General features: G+C 43.3%; 1 protein-coding gene across 1 annotated transcript; it reads right to left on the bottom strand.

Annotated features, from left to right (window-relative positions):
- Positions 1-2,903: 2,903 nt before the first annotated feature.
- LOC118417412 lies at positions 2,904-19,165 on the bottom strand. Its single transcript, XM_035822970.1, has 8 exons — positions 19,097-19,165; positions 17,504-17,626; positions 6,475-6,923; positions 5,015-5,161; positions 4,424-4,597; positions 3,860-4,059; positions 3,568-3,702; positions 2,904-3,247 (listed from the first exon to the last, which is right to left on the bottom strand). Exons 1-8 carry the CDS (start codon positions 19,147-19,149, stop codon positions 3,023-3,025), a joined length of 1,506 nt encoding a protein of 501 aa, XP_035678863.1. The 5' UTR covers positions 19,150-19,165; the 3' UTR covers positions 2,904-3,022.
- Positions 19,166-19,494: the final 329 nt, after the last annotated feature.

Genomic DNA, 19,494 nt, shown 5'->3' with positions numbered 1-19,494 from the left:
TCGGGCATTGTTGGTGGGCTAAAGACGAGTGTGAAGTTTTTCCATGTGAGGAATGGTGGATACAGCACTCTAAAGTCAACATATATCTTCTTTTGCCTCTGCATGTTAAGAGATCACCAAAGTACACACCTTCGTCTTAGTTTAGAATAATTGTCTATGCGATCCGAATGACTCGTTACTATTCTAAGTGTCAGAATAATGCATTATCAGTATGATACATTGATAAAATATATCAGTATCTTGTATGGACCAAATTATCACTGGCTTAGATCATCATAAAACTAGTGCTTGGTTGACCTAGAGTGTCAAGTTTATATCAATGTTCCCCAGTATTTATTGGGTCCCGTTCTTTTGTGCCACAAGATCGTGTCTTTGTCTTACATATATGGATAAATCATTGTTGTGTTGCGTTCTGTATCTAAAGGAATATCAATGCCAATAACAAACAACGATACAAACAATTGTACGAAAAATAGTGTACAACGTAATGTGAATCGTCAGTCAATTTACATGATGTAAACTTGGGTCTGTAAAAACATAAATGGAACAGAATCACTGTTTCCCGTCTCTAAAGCGTATTACTGTAGATGCATTTAAGTTCGCGGGGATTTAAATTTGCGATAGCGGGAAAAGGACTTTTCAAGGTGGTTTTAAGTTCGCGGTAGCACTATGCACTGTAGTCTCTTACTGCCATGCAAAAGTGTTCGCGGTGGTTTCAATTTCGCGGTAAACTTGCAACGCGAAAAACGCGAACATAAAACCACCGCGAAAATTTTTGCATTTACAGTAACTAAATTTAGTAGCAAGATGTCCTGGTGCACAAAGCAGCACTCAATACCGGTGCAATACCGGTGCAGATCAACAGGTGGCGCTTCTGTGCATGTAGTCAAAGTTAGAGTCCAAACAGCTTGGTCGACAAGGAGTGACTTGTACGCTGCCACAGACAAGTTTCTTAGTAGAATTACTGTCACAACAGCGACAGCGGAAACATGGGACCTTCTAGATGTGTGTGGTCTCCTTCTGGGACGGGTGCTGACGACCTTTGGAAGAAAGTTAGGCGTAAAATCTCTTCTTGAACGAAGCGAGTTTTTCAAGGTGAAATGGATATGGGAGGGGGGCTATATATGTCTTTAAACATGTGAGCATCTTGACATGTTTCTGTGAAGACAAATGTTAATATTATGTCAGACAAAAGACAAACGTCTCATTATTCGATGTTTCGTTCAGTTAAACATTTATTCCAAGAGTGTTATGTACAGAGTAAGGCTTGTTATGTTTCTTCCGGTGTACCAGTGACATGGCATAGGTGGAACATAGTCCTGCACCATTATACATTGCACCATCAAGACTTCACAGTGCACAGTGTGTAACACTACAGTAGTACGTTTTACCAATCAGTATATTACCTGGGGACATATAGTGCCGATCGAATCTTCTTAGGGAATTGACTCGTTCAGTACGTTCTTTCCTCATCATGTACTTTCCTTGTACCTACTTTCCTAGGCCTGGTACCCGCTAATGGTCTGGAAAGTGATTAAACCCTTAATGCTAAGTGTACGTTATATTTTCCCCCCTTCATTCTCTGGATATGTATCTTTGTATGAGTGTAGACGTAACTACTGTGATGATCCGTGTCTTATTGAAATGGGCTGAAAGATGTTCTGAGCTATTTCTGTAAATGACGTTCGCCTTTGACGTTTTTGTTTAAATGAAATGATGATGATAATGAAATAAACGTATTCTATGTAGACCAAAGCATGCAAAGGCACCAGATATAACTCAAGGAAAATCATAAAATAGGATATATATGAATTCAGTCAAGGATATATCTTCTAAGAACCATACATGGTCATGGGGCTAACTGAACGGTGGTCTTTATGATTGTAATTGATAAACTCGTTGGCAATCCAGAGTACCCATGCGCATTGACAGGAATTGTGGGTAACATGTCCATAACCTAAAACAGAATTCATCTCGATTTGCATGAAAATGTCCCGACGTGTTTTGTTAATGCCACAAAGGTCTTTTTTCTTTATTGTTAATTCTTAATTGTAACAAGAACAATATAAAATGGGGGTCACTAGGCAGCTAACTAGATAATACTGTGACTACAAACAGCATTCACTGCCATGTCACTCGTTGTCAGCCGAACCCAGACCTGTAAATACAGTTTTGTTCCTTACTAGGGCTGGGTACCGGTAAGGTTAATTAAAACCACAAAAAACTCCTGTCATTGCGTATGTACATTCAGAATGTCAAAAAAAGATTATAGTGACCCTGTACAAGACCAGTATGTGTTGCAATGATTGAACAACGGATGTCGTCTGTAGAAATAGACAAGTCCACCTCAGCCCATGATATGTACATGTGGTTACAAGACTTGGTCCACAAAAATATTCGATATGATATAAGACAAGTCACAGAGGCATTATTGGTCCTTTTACTTGTGCGGCACATCTAGGGAATATCTACAAGGCCTCAGGTAGATCGCACAGAACACAACATGTTCTTGATTTGAAAATAGAGGTGGGAAGGACACGTGCAGTATTTACCTAAAACCCAAAACGTATAACCATAACTGCATCATCTGCATATTTGTTCGTTAAGTAGTTGTCGATCTGGTAATACTTTAGGATTTATATACACATTATGTGTTCTGTCCAGTTTTTCTGCCCTCTGATGTTGAAGTCGCTCCTCGGTAGGACAAGCTCTCGGCGACTCCGCACAAGGTCAGTTGGTGGGCGAGTCGCTAGGGGGCGCGATTGAATCAAGACAGCCCTTCTTCGCAGACCCTTTGAATAGAATAGCACTACGGTACATGGTATTATTGGTCCCCCAAAAATGGGCACACTCCATTGCTCTGTTCTTCCTTGGCTAAGGCCTTCTGATAAGAGTTCATAAGACACTACATAAGACCGCTCGGTGTGTTCGAAGCGTCCATTTTCATGGAATGATGACGTCTGACGGTCCTGTGCCCAAGTTTCGATGACGTTCTGCACAGCTAGTGGTGACGTTTTGCACTTCAGCGCACCACGAAGAAGTAGACCGACCAGTAGAGGAGGTTGAACAAGAGGAAGGAGAGAGGAAAGAGCATTTTGCTGATTTCGTCTATTTTCTCGGCTATCTGCCTGCCGTCCATCTTTGTGACCTTCACGGGAGTCTCAAGGTGATTCTGATTCTGACAGTCTTCTTGTACCTTAAAGAAACTGCAGTTTTCTGTAGGTTCGCTGGGAGTGTCAACCTTAGCCTGAAGGAACAGTGGAAAAATAACGGAATGTTGACATTCGTCTTTTCACTGATACTTGTTTGCTACATACGACTTGGGATTTACATATGTCTCCGTAGTTCTTGAAATGCATCGGGCAGAGATTTCTCAAAGCAAACTCTACAAGATACCCTTTTTTGCTTGGAAATAAATGTTAAAGAAAATTCAAACAACTACTACTAAAGTCCTTAGAGATTTACTTACATTGTAGCGGTGACTCACTACAATTTAATGAAAATTCTTCAGCTAGGATACTTTTTTTGTTAGGAAAATTAAAGTTTTAAGAAAATTTGAAGGCGTACCCTGATAGTCCTTGAGATGTAGTTGACGGAGGCGTACTCGATGAGCGCCAGGAAGACGAAGAGTTGACAGACGAGCAGCCAGACGTCCACGGCCCGCACGTACGACACCTCCGGCATGGCCTCCGTGCGCCCGCTCTGAGGAAAAAGAAAAACAAAAGAGAAACAAAAGTAAAGACGGTGAAGTATTAGGATTTTCTCGTGAAGAATTGATAAACATGAAGAGCATTCAGCGTTTTTCTTGCGCCTTGTATAAGGTGCCAGACTTATCTAAATCATAAAGGCGTTTTCCTACCTGTGTGATCATAGTGAGGACGGTTGTGACCCCCAGCGCTGTCCTGGCCGGAGCCGCGTCCTTGTTGAGCCAGAAGGAGATCCAGGACATGGCCACGATGCTGATGGACGGGATGTAGGTCTGCAGCAGGTGGTAGGACAGCCGCCGGGTCAGCGTGAACCGCAGCTCCCCGGTCGTGAACACCTGGTCACCCTGCGTTACTGTAAAACATACACATGGGTTCCGCAGAGGTGGGTACTAGGTCATTTATATCGACATAATAAGTATAATCAAGACACTGATGCACGAGGCACACCGAAGGAATAGTTGAGCTATCCGGTCGTGAATACATGGCCACCAATTGATTGTAAAACATCTGGAGTAAAACATCGTGGGTTCCTCAGGGGGGCATACTAGGCCCTCCTGTATGGATATGAAGTGGTAGGACATCTCCAATTTCAGACCCACCTAGTGTACAGTGCATAACGTCTGGCGGTGGCATAACTGCATGAATACTGAGTTAGTTCTAGATACACAAACACGCATAAACGACGTCTGATTCACACAGCCTAATCTGCCTCTCACCTGCCTGCAGACTGTCGCAGTCCTGGACCGTGCCGTTGTGACAGACGCCGCTGAAGTAGTTACACGTGCGGCACTCCTGCGAGGTGATCCGCTCCACGCTGGTGCACTGCTTCCGCAGGCAGTTCTCCGTCTCGCCGTAGTCGCACGCGCCGCCTTCGTACACGCAGATTGCCTCTGGAACAAAAGGACAAGTTCGTTACATGCAGCTTGCCTCTGGAACAATGAAGAAAGTTCGTTACATGTAGATAACCCCTGTAACAATGGAGAAATTTCGTTACACGCAGATCGCCTGTGGAACAATGGAGAAAGTTTGTACATATCATAACAGCTCTGTAACAATGTAACCAATCGAATAAAGCCATAACTGACACCTAACATAGTCACGAACGCACCACCTTCCTTCGAGAAAAAGGCTACATTAGTCCGCCATGTTGGTGGGCTAAATGTTGTGAATTACCCTCTACGTCAATAAAATTGACACCTTTTGCCTTCGTTTATCAGTTTTCGGCTGTGACGTCACATACAAACATTCATCAAAGACTTATTAAATTTTCCTAGTATCTGCTTGGAGATGTTGCCATGGGAACCCACCAGGTAACACCAGCGAGTTGACGTAAGCAAACGTCTCCACCGTCTCCAGCTGCAGCTGCGAATGTAGCCCGGATGTACGCGTCACCACCGGCGTTGCCCCTGGAAACCAATATGTCGACCATCCCCACAAGATCCGTGCGCCTCCCACTGTGAGAGGAACAGCTCAGTTAACTTGGCACTTGTGTTATTCAATGTATTACGGCAAAATGAAAAAAAAAGATTGGCAAAGATGTTTTTATTTGTATTATTCATAATGTCTGTGGAATTCTAACCATTGTTGGTTGATTTAATGCGGGAATATAAAAGAACATCGCCAAGCATTTCCTAATAATCGTAACCTTAGTCAAAAGATGTAACCATATCCTGGATAATAACAGAATGTAAGTCAATGGTATGTATTCCATTACATGATGTTACCCGTACTAGAAGTAAGCTCTGGCACTTTGGCCTAACGTATTGTGATTTATAACTGTAATGTTCTAACGTTTCATACTACAACTCTTGTGTGAACAGCACGTAGTCAATTTTACGCGTCGGCTTAGGCACCTCTTTGAGGATGAAGGTCTGATATACGGACAGGAAAGGAATCCAATTTCGTGCAGAAACATCCATTCAATTCTCCAGATCTTGGCATCCTGCCATCTGACATGTCAGGCAGGCGGCTGTGGAAGAAAGAACTACTGAAATAGGCGGCCTGAAAAATTGCAGACATGTCCCTTCCTGAACACGTATGGCAGTAAAACAAAATTGCTGTCGTGAACTTCAGATCTGCAGGAGGTACCTAATTATTAAAATCTGTTTGAGATAGATATTGGCTCTGCCTCTCCATCTATTCAGTCATACCCGCGGCATAGTCATAAAGATAACCATACTTTTATCTCGGGAAGATGTATTGGTGATGTGGGCGGTCTTCTTTCTAAATGGGACTTCTATCACCGCCGTGTCATCAGCACTGATGGCGTGTTTGGGCGGCGGCCAGGAACAGGGAGAGCAGGTGCTTTGTCGTGCCTCTTCGGTCGCCCTGGGCTTTATTACTGTAGTAGTCTTCTCGAATTAGACTTTGGGTACGTCTATGCCACTAGGTGTACTGATCAATTTTTACAAGTCATGGTGAACTTTTGGTCTATCACAAGCATTTAGAGTAACTTTCCAGAGAGAAAGATACAATTTGCATCTAAGCCTATACTCGGTCGGATTGGTCGGGGTGATACAAAATATAGGGATGGTCGACACATGTTGTACATTGATTGCAGCAGTGGAGTTAATACGGAAAAGAAGACTCTGAGAATGGAATAAACGTCGGCAGAATCCCAAATACATTCGTCGTACGATTTTACAGTTTTTATGGTCTTCAGTGACGCCATCATGACATAATGACGACGACAGCATCGATATAAACTTTTAACAGCTGGATTGTGTGTGTTACATTCGCAACTGTCCCATCCACAAGTCCCATCCACAAGCCCCATCCACAAGTCCCATCCACAAGTCCCATCCACAAGTCCCATCCACAAGTCCCATCCACAAGTCCCATCCACAAGTCCCATCCACAAGTCCCATCCACAAGTCCCATCCACAAGTCCCATCCACAAGCCCCATCCACATGTCCCATCCACAAGTCCCATCCACAAGTCCCATCCACAAGTCCCATCCACAAGTCCCATCCGCAAGTCCCATCCACAAGTCCCATCCACAAGCCCCATCCACAAGTCCCATCCACAAGTCCCATCCACAAGTCCCATCCACAAGTCCCATCCACAAGTCCCATCCACAAGTCATTGTTACCGAGAGCAAGGCTGAAGAAGCAGAGAAAAGCCGTGACTTACGGATGTTGAACAAAACGCTGCACTTCTGCCTGTCCAGCGGGTAGGCCTGGAGCTGCATCAGACACGTCACCTTCAGGGTGTACCTGCACGGGAGGGAACAACAGGGTCAGGTTCTCTGTTAAATGGGGGTTTAGTTTGTGGTCAATGTGAGTGCGGGTTCTGTGACGTTGGACGTAGAGTGGATCTGGTCACATTATTTCTCCACTCACCACAGCCTTCCAGTTTAAAGCTGATGAAATTTTAATGGTAACAAATGAAAGCTTGCAAATGAAAGAGTAATTACTATTTGAGGGTCATGTTATATACACTGACGCGTCCTGGGAGTTTCTCCAGATAATTTTGGTAGTGGTATTATGAACCCGGAGTCTGTGAACTTGGAAATGGAGCGCACGTGGTGTGCACTTACCCGTGTGATGGAAAATGGTTTGCCTTGCCTTTTCATAAAAGACAAGTCTTCCATAGCTTTTCAACAACCGGCACTTCTTACCCGTCCTTTTATTCAAACAGTGACCAAGTTACGCCAGCCATGAAGTTCCCACCACCGCGAGTTGCAGCGCTACACTTTGTTTTTACCGTGCTCAGGTGTACACAGAGCCACAGAACCTCCACGCGCATCTAGATAACACTACTCACATCTGATGCTCGCTGTGTTTGATAAGCCGGTAGACAAGGGACACAAAACTCCGTCCATTCTCACACCCTGGGGATTTCCGCTTGGGGGAAGCTATAATTGGTCTCGTCCTGGAAACTGTGCATTGAGGTCATACACATCATCATGTGCACCAAAGGGAGAGAAAGCAAATGATTTTCCACAATGTTGAACACTTCCACCTGGCTTACTGTCCATTTTGCCACTCAGTAACAGTTCACAGGTTGATAGGCTAATGGTACACTCTTCATGCCTCTCTCATGTCCGTAAATGATGCCTTCCGAAGTTTCCAACAGCAGCCGGAACCGGCAATGGCAGATTCTGGTAGGCTCTTCTGTGGATCTCGGTAACATGTCAAAATTAAGAACTACTTGGAAAATTAGCTCAATGGAACATGTTAACACAATGTCTCATTTCAACTTCAATGCTACAGCTTTTAATGAAGTTAAATCGAGGTTTAAGATTGAAATATTTCAAAGGTACACAAAGGAACAACGTTTGTGTAAAATCTAATGAAGAAAGAGTGTAGTTCAGATAAGAACAGGTCGATAGATGGCCTGCTTTTAGAGAAAGAATAATCGTCACTTTCAATGGACAAAGTCCAAGGGGGCTTAACCTTTCATTTTCCCTTGAGTTTGAATGCAATCCAATAGGATGTGAGATGTATGAAAAAGATATCAAGTTTAAGTTACTGTTGGATCTAAATTCATTTAATTCATTCAAGTCCACGCCACATGGATTGCATACACATTATGTCCGCAAAATAAAGTAGTATGTTAATCCACATTAGTTTCAAATATTTCAAATGTTCATAACGTCTTCTACCTGGTGCCGGTTAGAAGGGGTGGTGAGGGAATCGGAAATTACGTAGGGGCGGTGATGAAACCGGAAATGACGAAGGTAATTATTGGGGATCAATCACAAAGGATTAAGCTGAATCTTTCCAGCCGCCTGAGTCATCGATCGCAAATCGTACCAGTCTGTCGCTAAAGTAGTGTAATTACTGAGTGAGAACTATCCCTATTACCGGGCGTTTATTTCCTACCGGACCGATCACTCTGACTTTATACGACAGCTAGACAACGTGTTCACACGAGGAAGCAAAACGCGGCGTGGCCCCGACATGGTAATAATGAAATATACGGTAAACGCCATGAAAGGTACATCGGGAACAAAGTAAGTGAACGCGACATCGGTGCTTCCAGACGAACAACGCACAATTCTAACAATTCCGCTTGATGAGCTGATGGCGAAATCACTACTTTACAGCAGAAGATACGGAGATCTTTTCCCAATCAGCGTCACCGTTATCGATAGCAAATTAATTGTATCAGCCTGTCGCTATAGCAGTGCAATTACTGAGGGAGAACTATCGCTATTACCGGGCGTTTATTTCCTACCGGACCGATCATTCTGACTTTATACGACAGCTGGACAACGTGTTCACATGAGAGAGCAAAACGCGGCGTGGCCCCGACATACTAATAATGAAATATACGGTGAAACGTCATGAAAGATACGATCACATGGGGACCAACGTGTATATGCTGTATTGTTTTATTTCAGACGAATATATGTGCACGTTTAACAGGCACGTTAAAGAACCTCCACACGTGCGATGGTGCGGTGTGTGATGGTGCAAATTCCTTCCGCCTAGAATTGGTGATCTCTACAAATCTCCCGGACTCCAGGAAGAATAATGACATATTAGTCACTAATGGAGATCTGTATAACCAAACCAAAACAAACCAAAACAAACCAAACCAAACTAAACAGTGCCCTTGCAGCAAAGGCGAAATCAGGATTTAAAAAAAAAACACATCTCCTAATCAACGTCGGAGAGTATAGGCCATTCAGAAGAATATAATGAAGATGTTCTCTTAGTCAAAGTCACTGAGAGTGCATTCGATGTTAAGTGAGCAAATAGGAATAGGATGTGGTCAGGAGTGCAGACCAACATCGGTAATGGCTGTGCATCTATCGATCTAGTTGACCGGGCAATGCACAGGAAAATATACCTTTTAGCATTCTTTCGCACTTTGCGTCCAATCAACGTCAACAAACCTTGCACACTTAGTGGAGTGCTTTTGCATTTACGAAAGTGTTCACGGGATGTAACCACTCTTGTGGAAAACATAATCACATTTCAAGGCACTATCAATCTGTACATCTTCATTGCCTCACCACTTTCATGCACGTCTATATGGTTGATAAGAACATCCATATCTACTTTCTACGTCTTCCCAATGTTAGTCACAGTCTGTCCCACGTGTATATGTGTGTGTTTGGGGGGGTCTTATCGATCCGACGACGTTCCCTGGTTACCCAGACGTGACGTCACTTCCCATCGTCTGTGACCCGTCAGTGCTGACACGACTCCCCAGACAAATGACGTGTAGTGACAGGAGTTTATTAGCCGTGGACGAGAGTTCCGTGTCTGTTGATGAATGTCAAATCAAAGACGGTACAGCAACGAGCAGCAGTTTAGCCGGTGGTCATCCATCCAACCTTGTTCTGTGGTGTCTATTACTTAGCATAAGTTGGGTGTCAGGCACTTTGCATTCTTGAAAGCTTGCATGATACACAGCTTAATGTAAGATACTTCATTGAAGAGGTTCATGAGTCAGGTATGCATACAGTTGCAACATTTTTCTTCAATCAATGACTGTTTTGTAAAGGTACAGGACATCCCTCCAAAATTTTGGATGTCTACCAGCACTTTTTTGTCATGGGGAATGACCTAGTTTCAGTTTTTACAAGTATGCGGGGGGGGGGGGGGGGAGGGGGCAGATGATCCACGCAAGCCTGACCTAGTCTCGTGTTCTCTCGCGAGAACTGAGAGGTATGTACTGTACCTTTACAAAAACAGTCACTGATTGAAGAAAATTGTTGTAACTAAGATGAACAAGTTTTGATACACAGTTTCTGTACCGAAGCAAGTTGGCACAGCATTGATCAATGTACCTTCCTCTGTGGGTCATAAAATAAGCAGGGAGTCAGGCACTTGATAATCGTGACAGCTTGTACAATCACACAGCATTGGGTAAAATTGGTTTGATACGCGTTGTGACATATGATGATGTAACTGCGACAAAGAGTGACAGGATTGCTACACAAATTGTACCTTACACGATTCCCTGATGCTGCTGAAAGGGTTCCATGAGAATTATACTAATTGGCCTGTCGACAAGAAGGTATTCAGGGCGAGTTATGTCGCGCTTACCAATCCGGCAAAATAAAGGTTATGTATGTATGTATGTATGTATGTATGTATGTATGTATGTACATGTCTAGTGATAAGACAGGCAGAACATTTAGTCGCCGATGAAGTGTCGGGAAAACTACTGGTATGTCAGCTGTTTGCCTATCACTCTTCTTGTCTATCTTTCACAATGCAAATTTTGTCGTTGAGATTTCTTAGAATTCTCATTAATTGGACGAATTATCTACTGTACCCTACATCACTCCCCAAATCTGCTGAAAGCGTTCCATAAGAATTATACTGATTGGCCTGTCAGCAGAAGGTAATTCAGCACGACTTATGCGGCGCTAACCCAAGTCAGGACACAAGGGGATATCACCAAATTAGATAAAGCCGCTCGCTGAACGTTCAAACGAAGGTGAAGGTTACCAAAGAATCTGAAGATCTAGTGATCAAGGAAGCATGCATTATCTATTTATTTTTTGTGCAGTCGTTTAAAAAAGGGTAATAGTTAAGTGCAAATTCTTTCCTGATGGTTAATTTCAGGTACAGTTGTAACATGAAAAGGGACAAACAAACAAACAAACAAACAGACAAACAAATAGTGTAGACCAGGCAGATATAATTTGATGCCATTAATGATTTTTACAAGAAATTGATCTGATTTTTCTGTCTCTGTTTTTTTTTATCGTTCAGAGTCTGATTTTCTTGATGACATTAGAAATCACTTACAAACTGGAGAAAAAATATTTGCATATTTGGAAGACGTCTGAATGCATGAATGTATAACAAACAAGCTCGGTGAAGGTCGTCTGAACGTTACTTTTAGACTGAAGTTTAGGACTCTTTAATCACCAGATTACTTGTTCGATGGCTCTTTCCAACCGTGTAAAGAGCAATCAGGCAAATTTGTATCCCTCCGCTCCCGATAGTCTCGCGATGGGGATGGATTCTCAACTGGTTTGGAAATATAGACTTGTTTCCATTCCCGGAAGAACAAAAGTTTCCATTCCCGGAAGAACAAATACTTCAGCTACAGCTGCGCTTCCCGGAACAGGAGAACCTCGGCAATTACGGCTGTAATGATTTCATGCTTTACCAGGCTCCTGGTAACTCGTTTGTAGCAGGCCGTGGCAACATCGGCGGTTCGTGAGAAGAGACGCCTCGCTAGATCTGCAGCCGGTACTGGGGAGAACTGACAGGATGATGAGCTGGAGTATCTGGTAGTTTCCAGAAAAGTTTCTTCGACTTTAAACGAAATAAAATGCATTAACACTCAATAGAGTGAGAGTATGGCTGAGTCACGTGTATGGCCATCGATTCTAGTTAGATTGTATCAAGAAAGATGCAAGTGGCCGCTTTTTCATCAAAGCCTTGACCGTGACATTTATTTTCATCGTCCATAATTAACCTTGTATCTATGAAGCAGCCTTACGCCAATCAACCCTGCCCACCTATCTAATCGACCTATCTTCCCCACACGAGCCGATATTCTCGATTAGAGACTGTGTTTGGAATCATGGCTTATAAAACACTGACAAGTAGCCGCCTCCAGTCACAGTCGCACAACCTTTCTTCTCTCGGGCTTTATTCCATCGGCCCGGATTTCCGAACTCTGTTGCCTTCGCCGTCTGGGATCTGCAGCTGGAACTCAAGTCGGCCCAGGGTATCGCACCGGAGTTGATTGGTGTCAAAAGTCACGTCCGGAGTTACAGTTTGGGATCTCGACAATGAAAAGAAGCTGGAAAAATGGGTCAAGGACTGAATAACCTTCCCGTCTGGGTGTTACCACATGCATTCATCTGTACCGGAAGGGCCTTCTACTTGGGGTTCGATTACAAGACGAGCCAGTGTAATTCTGTTACAGTAGTATTACGGCAGCAACATTGCTGCATCTCTATATAATGTCCTTGAATAACTTTGATTTGGAATCTTTGGTGGTCCCGTTCCTCGTGTGCCGACTTGCCGATCATTCACATTACAGAACCGTTCAGCATTTGTGCTATTTGAATATCGCCGCAATTCTTTATTATCTTGCACTACATTAGGCGTCGTATTTCCGATGCATTTTTCTACTAAGCGGTCCGCCTCCATGGGTTATTGTATCAGTTCCGAATGTTTCTACCATGTACTTTCAATTAGCCTCCGGACATAAACTTGCAAATAATCTTCAATAATTGAGCGGATTCATAGCATATTCCGCAGTTATGAAGATTGCAATACGAGGGGTCCTTGGCTGGCAACAACAAGGAGGCATCTTTTGAACCTGACGACTTCTGACACAAGCTCAATAATAGCTTTCTTGCATTGGCAACTTGGCTACTATAAACGTACATACAGCTGACACCATCAGTAATTAGGAAGTCATTGTTCAAGTCAGAAGTATGGTCATATCGGGCAGCCCCGTGAACGTGTGGTTACAATTTGTATTTATAATGATGGTGTTAATTGAATGGACCCGAGAACTTACATGGAGACATGAGAAGTTCGCAGGAGACTGATGTGTGGACAGGTTGTGGAAAGATCTGATATCAGCCATGGCAACTCATCCATAGACTGTGGAAAGATTGACATCAATTATGGCTTATCACGCCGCGATGGTTTCACGCTCAAATTGTTCATCGATGTTCAGTAGTACTGAAATGTTAAGCCAAGAAAAACGTTGGTAATTCACGACACGTAATCAATCGGAACTTCACACGGATGAAGGAACAATGAAGGTCAGGCTGTTGTCTATCAGGGTGGCTGGAGTTAGTCTCCAGTTGGTGATGTTACCTGTGCACGCTAAAATCATTCATCGATGTTCAGTAGTACAAAAATATTAGCCCAAGGAAACATCCTTGGTAACACAGTGCCCATTCACGGGAAACACAGTGCCTATTCACGTTACACATTCCACGGGAACTTCTCACGGATGAAGAAACAATCAAGGTCATGCTATTCTCCAGCGGAGTGGTCGGGGTTAGTCTCCAGTTATAACTGTTTTGAAAGTTACCGGCGCGCACAGATGTGAAATCAAACCGGTCTGGCGTAATGGGCACTTATCTGTGTAGCATTATGAGCTGTTGTTGTCCATCTGATTGAACACATTTCACACATTTCACAGAAATGATATAAGTTTTATAACGACTCCTCGGACTGACCTTGGCAAAAGGCAAAAGGACGAGATAAAGGCATTACCATCAGATGACGTCATTTGTAAGTACCAGTTAGGGGAGGGTTTTCAAATCAGAGAACTTACAAGTGCGAGATGGAAGCATTAACTCATCTGTGGGGTAATGGGATACACAGTTTGCCCTTCTGACATCACATATTCCAGGGTCTGTCTACCCTTCTTGAAGATGACTTCCATTTCTTGATAGGATGTTAAAAGTGACTAGATATTTGCATTGGGACACACCACCTCTTGTCCCTTTCGTCAACAGGAGTTGATTATCGTGATCCGAAGAGCAAAGTCAAGTTTGTCATAAGACGTGACATTAGTAATGATGGTAAAGATTTTGCAAAGTCAGGTTAGCAAGGACGCCGCAAAGTCAAGTTCATTAAAGTACGTGGCAAAGTAATGACGAAGTCGAGAACATCATTAGGGTGATTATCAATATCATTTTGTTATACGTTTGGGAAAATCACTCCCCAAACTGCACAGACATAGTCTTTGTGGGAACATTTCCTTTAATCATTTTCTTGACGTTGTCTAACTTTGTGTGTGGCATCAAGTTTCCATAGTTTTGGCAAGGCAAAATAAAAGTCCTTGAAGTCACCCTTCCCGTGCAATGTCAGTTGGCTCTCGTGACAAATAACTCAAGTTTATATCTCCAGCATTTCCTCCCCGGTACCATACCACCTCCCCGACCTTAACGATCCCACCCCGTTACTTGCCCTTGAGACTGCGGATCTCCACACCTTAACGATCCCACCCCGTTACTTGCCCTTGAGACTGTGGACCTCCAGGTTGTATCAGGTCCAGTGCCAGCCTCTAGGGACGCCTGGTGACGTCAGCTGGTTCCTCCGTCCTGAGGACTCTGATATATCGGGCAGATAAAGTAGGAATCTGGAGGGTTCGGTACAACTTGTCAACTTCGCGCGCCCTTTGCCGCGAGATATTTGCTTTATACGTAGTGTTGTTATTCCCCAAGGCTTGGGCGGTGTTATAAGATACTAGTATATGGTATCGATCAAGTTTCTCATTTGGTGTTCTTCCCCAAAGGTAGCTGATTTATTGCTGGAATCTTTGCATGTATTGGAATGGACCATTGTGAAATACATTCAAGTTTACCAAACTAATTTCCCTAAATCCGTTATTGCTTACTAAGGCTATATTGCCATCTACTACGTGCTTTAAAACGAATAAGGAATTGATTTAGTTCTATATGTGGCCTTTTTTTTCTTTCATAGCGCTACGTTATTGTTGGTGTAAAAGTTTATCAGCATAACAAAAACAGAATCAAAGACACGAGAGACCTAAGGGATAAGCGTCCTCTCAATCATTTTGAAATCCCTTCAGCCTCACCATCATTACCATCTGCCAACCGAATAGAACGACACGATATCTCCCGCTCAGTACGGCTTCCGCTATACCCGTGTGGGATGGACTTATCTATAGCTGTTACCTACCGCGGACCACCGCTGACTCCCACAGAGCGAGCCATGGCGGCGATGACAGCCGATTCTATGATTAGCGTGATGATGGCGGAGATTGCCCTGTCGTTAGGACGGGCCGATTTACGGGATTACGTAAAGCGGCCCCCATGTGATCATTGTTTAATAATGTAGGCGTACCTGCGGTGTTTCCAGAATCACGTGTTTTGTAACTGGGTAGGCGTACGGGTGGGTGTGTTTTGTAGGGATTTACAAAACGCACATTGCATTAAACGTGATAAGAAAATTCCAAACGAATCTGCTGCGGTCTGCCGAGTGTCAAAGGGTTTACCGAACAAGTAATGTATTATTTCTGTATTCCTGAACGATGCCGCTAGATATTAAACGCGTGGGCCAAGGTAGAGGTGCTAAGAGAGTTTACAGGCAATATATACTGAGATTAGGTAACATGTTAGGTAATATCTAGGTAATATCCAGCCAATCTAGGCAATCTAAGTAGATACGGTGATTGTTAAAGCGACAGGTAATATAGATCAGTCTAAATCAGATCTTTGATAAACACCATCCAATGAGAAGTTTGATATTGCGGCGGCTGTAGAGAGAACTAAGTTACGGTCTATGTGGTACTTTTGGGAAAACTCACCGGCCGTTGTTACAGCCTGGGATGTGCAGTAAATACTGAAGAGCACTTCCTGGCTGTGCAATCAGGCTGTTACTGGCTAAATGAGAGGGAACTTGGATGAGATATGGCTATGTCGGACGTATTTAGGTTTATTGCACATGAAAACTTAACAGCTCTGCCTGCCTAGGTTGCATCTTGTTTTTCAGCCCCTGAACAAATAAGGCAAGATATTTAGTAATAGGTCTTGCGTGCCTCGTTACGTATGTACAATAAGAATGTCTTTTGCGAAGTAAAGTTTCGGAGATCCAACTGATATATGTATGTGTATATATGCTAGTCTCATGAGTCCTTGTCAGCATCATTGGCTCTACAAATTGTTACCGCAAAATCACGAGACCTTGCACCTTTGAGTTTGTAGAATGTGTGTTTCCCGAGTCAACGTACTTTCAATCACCCTTTGGGCACAATATTTCTAATGACAAATTAGGACAAACAAAAATGTTTTAGACTGTTATTTGTAACTGAGAAGAGCCGCCGATAGGGGAAACATTTAGAAGAGATCACTCTCACTCATCGGAGCAGGTCTGGAGATCTGGAAACTTTTTACAAGGTTCAATGTTCTCTTCTACCTATTCCTCGAAATCATTACCGTAAGGAATTCTTTTCAACATTTCAGCGAGACGGAGAGCTGAACATCCCCGCCCCTCAGTAGTCTGCACGGAACATCACGGGGTTTTAAAGAACAAACGCGGAGGCCATTACATCCCGTGGATGAAGAACGGAACATGGATGAGCTGAAGAGTCCCGGATGGACGCAGGTTCAGCAGGTCAGGATGAAATATGGAGCGCTAATGGAGACTCGGACAGTTTCCTTTCTTCCTTTCCGGACCCGGTACTGACAGCCTGGTTTGGTAATACCACATCTAACTCACGCCGCTACCTACCGCTCCCTCTGAGGTCGTTCTGTCTATTATTACCCGGGAAATGTGAAAAGGCAGCATGCAAACCATTTTGGCTCACAAATTGACTCCATTCCCTCAAGACTGGAGTCTTAATAGATAAACTCGACGAAGCATGTGTCTCTTCACTAAGTCTCCCCTTCATCCAACAAACCAGAAGATTGTCTCTCGGGAAGAAACTACTTTATTTTGTTCGAAAAAGTTTTAAAAAACTATGAATAAGCTTTGCCATGTTAGAAACCTCTTGTCTAGATGAAAGGTTATCTGCTGAACGGGCTGTTGTAATCGTAAGAACCCATTCAGGCTTTCATGCTTTTTCCCCTTTTGGTGCAAACTATAAGAATATTAGCTTTTTAATGAGGCTTATCTATATTATGTTTGTCTTTCTGGGCTCACCATCTCATCTGCAGCACGTTCCCCTCATGCGACACGCTGACGACAGGGTGGGTACTCACCATCTCATCTGCAGCACGTTCCCCTCGGGTGACACGCTGACGACAGGGTGGGTACTCACCATCTCATCTGCAGCACGTTCCCCTCGGGCGACACGCTGACGACAGGGTGGGTACTCACCATCTCATCTGCAGCACGTTCCCCTCGGGCGACACGCTGGCGACAGGGTGGGTACTCACCATCTCATCTGCAGCACGTTCCCCTCGGGCGACACGCTGACGACAGGGTGGGACTCTCCCGACTCCTCCTTCATCACCACCTCGATACTCGGCTTCCAGATGTGCATTTCCGGGGGAGGAGACCTGCGGATGGAACAGAACATCTCATTATCAGAGAAAGATATTATCTGTTGAGGTAAGTAACGTGGCAGAGGTTGATAAACACTAGATGTACGATTTACCGAATCCTTCACCCTCTTCAGGATAATGACCTATTACTGCAGTCACATGACCTTATGGACACGTGACTCCAGTCACGAATCAAAGGAGTTAACAGTGGTCTCGTGCCAAAACTGCTGATGTGAGACTCTTTGATGGGTCAAAGATGGGCCAATGGCCACGCGTTCAAAGCGACATGTGTGGCTTTTCTTGGAGTCTGCACAAACCTTCAAAAGTTTAGTATTTGCTGCAGTTGATGTTAGATTAACATATTAGATCGCGTTAAACCAACTCCATTACGGTCTCAATGTAATTAGTAATAACAGCATAAAACGCTGAAATATAATTAGTATGTTCCTGCTGCCCCGAAATTAATGAAGCTTTGCATTATCCGTAAAGTGAAACATGATTTCAGTTCGGTAAGGCGAGTTTTCAAACGGTTAACGTACTTACCACAGTAATGGGAGTTTTATTACATACTCTTGCCCAAAGGCTAAATGTCTATAACGAGGCAATGGTATTAAAAGCGGGATAAATCGGTCATTACGTCACACAAGAATCGGGTATATTAGATGCTGGTATCTATGATAATCACGTTATAAAGTTGAAAGCTTCTCATCAAAACTTTATCAGAGTTCCATAATCGTTGACATCGTGCCATCTGGCACGTAATTTTCGGTGGTGTAATATGATATTGGTTATTAAAAAGATAAAATCTTGCCGCCTTTGGCTAAATGGCGAGATTGTTTATGATATACATATTTCACATTGACATTTAGCTACAATGTAGTTATACATTTAAACAATTGCATTTCATAGATCACAAAATATCCTGCGGTGCGTAAATGCAATCTAACCAAGCCCTTATCTTAAAAGGATTATCCATGTAGCGGGGAGTGAAGTCTACAGTTTAGCATCAGAAGGCTTTTTTCTAGCAGACCAAATAGGAGAGGAAAAGTTGATGTTATGGTGACTAAACTTTTGCTTTTGGTCTTCATTGTTCACTTTTCAATATGATACAAATATAAATTCGGATTCCCCAAAAGGAAAATGTTTCTTATGGTTTCAATGACCAATCATGTGATTTCCCGGAAATTTTGTGACATCAAATTTACAGGAAACTGTGTGAAGAGAATCAGCTGAAAGGTGACTAAACGTTTGCCCTTTGGTCTTCACTGTACACTTTTCAACATGATATGAATATACATGCCGATCCCCAACAAGATGGAAACTACCTCATAATGAAATAATTCGTATGGTTTCAATGACACTTCACGTGACGAAATTTGGTGATGTCAAATTTTCGGGAATTCGCGTGAAGAGAATGAACCAGCGGCGAAGAGTTAGTTGAGCGGTGTTGGATCAGAAGTACAAATAAGTACGACTTGAGCTTACCAACTGTCGCTTGACATGTTCGCCAGACGGAAGTCTCTCCACTCACAGCCCATGATCAAACTTAACGAGAAGTCCTGTCAGAAAACAACAGATATGTTAGAGTAGTGTTCCATGAATTCATATAGATGCTGTGGAACACTCATTGATACCAAAGCACTAATAAAATAAGATGAAGGGAACTTTTCGGTGAGTGTGGTGAGTTCTTTAACGTGCTTGGGGTGTGGGTCTCCTCATACACGGGACCTCCATTTAATATCCTATACTAGAGACTTTGCCAGCCGGAGCTAGGCACTCATTTTAACCTGAGTGAAGTGAAGAAGGTTGTTCGCAAGGGCACACGGTTGGTGACATGGCAGAATTCGAACCCGGAACCATTTGAGTCGAACACTCTGTGTCTA

The sequence above is a fragment of the Branchiostoma floridae genome, chromosome 6 (genome assembly GCF_000003815.2).
Source record: "Branchiostoma floridae strain S238N-H82 chromosome 6, Bfl_VNyyK, whole genome shotgun sequence".
Taxonomy (NCBI): Eukaryota; Metazoa; Chordata; class Leptocardii; order Amphioxiformes; family Branchiostomatidae; genus Branchiostoma; species Branchiostoma floridae.
This window is presented reverse-complemented; position numbering and strand designations above follow the sequence as displayed.

Coding starts and splice junctions, on each gene's coding strand:
- LOC118417412 (XM_035822970.1), bottom strand. CDS start 19,149: ATGGGCTGTGAGTGGAGAGACTTCCGTCTGGCGAACATGTCAAGCGAC. Junction 4,060..4,423: donor CTGCGACAGTCTGCAGGCAG/GTGAGAGGCAGA, acceptor TATGTTTTACAG/TAACGCAGGGTGACCAGGTG. Junction 3,248..3,567: donor ACATCTCAAGGACTATCAGG/GTACGCCTTCAA, acceptor CTGTTCCTTCAG/GCTAAGGTTGACACTCCCAG.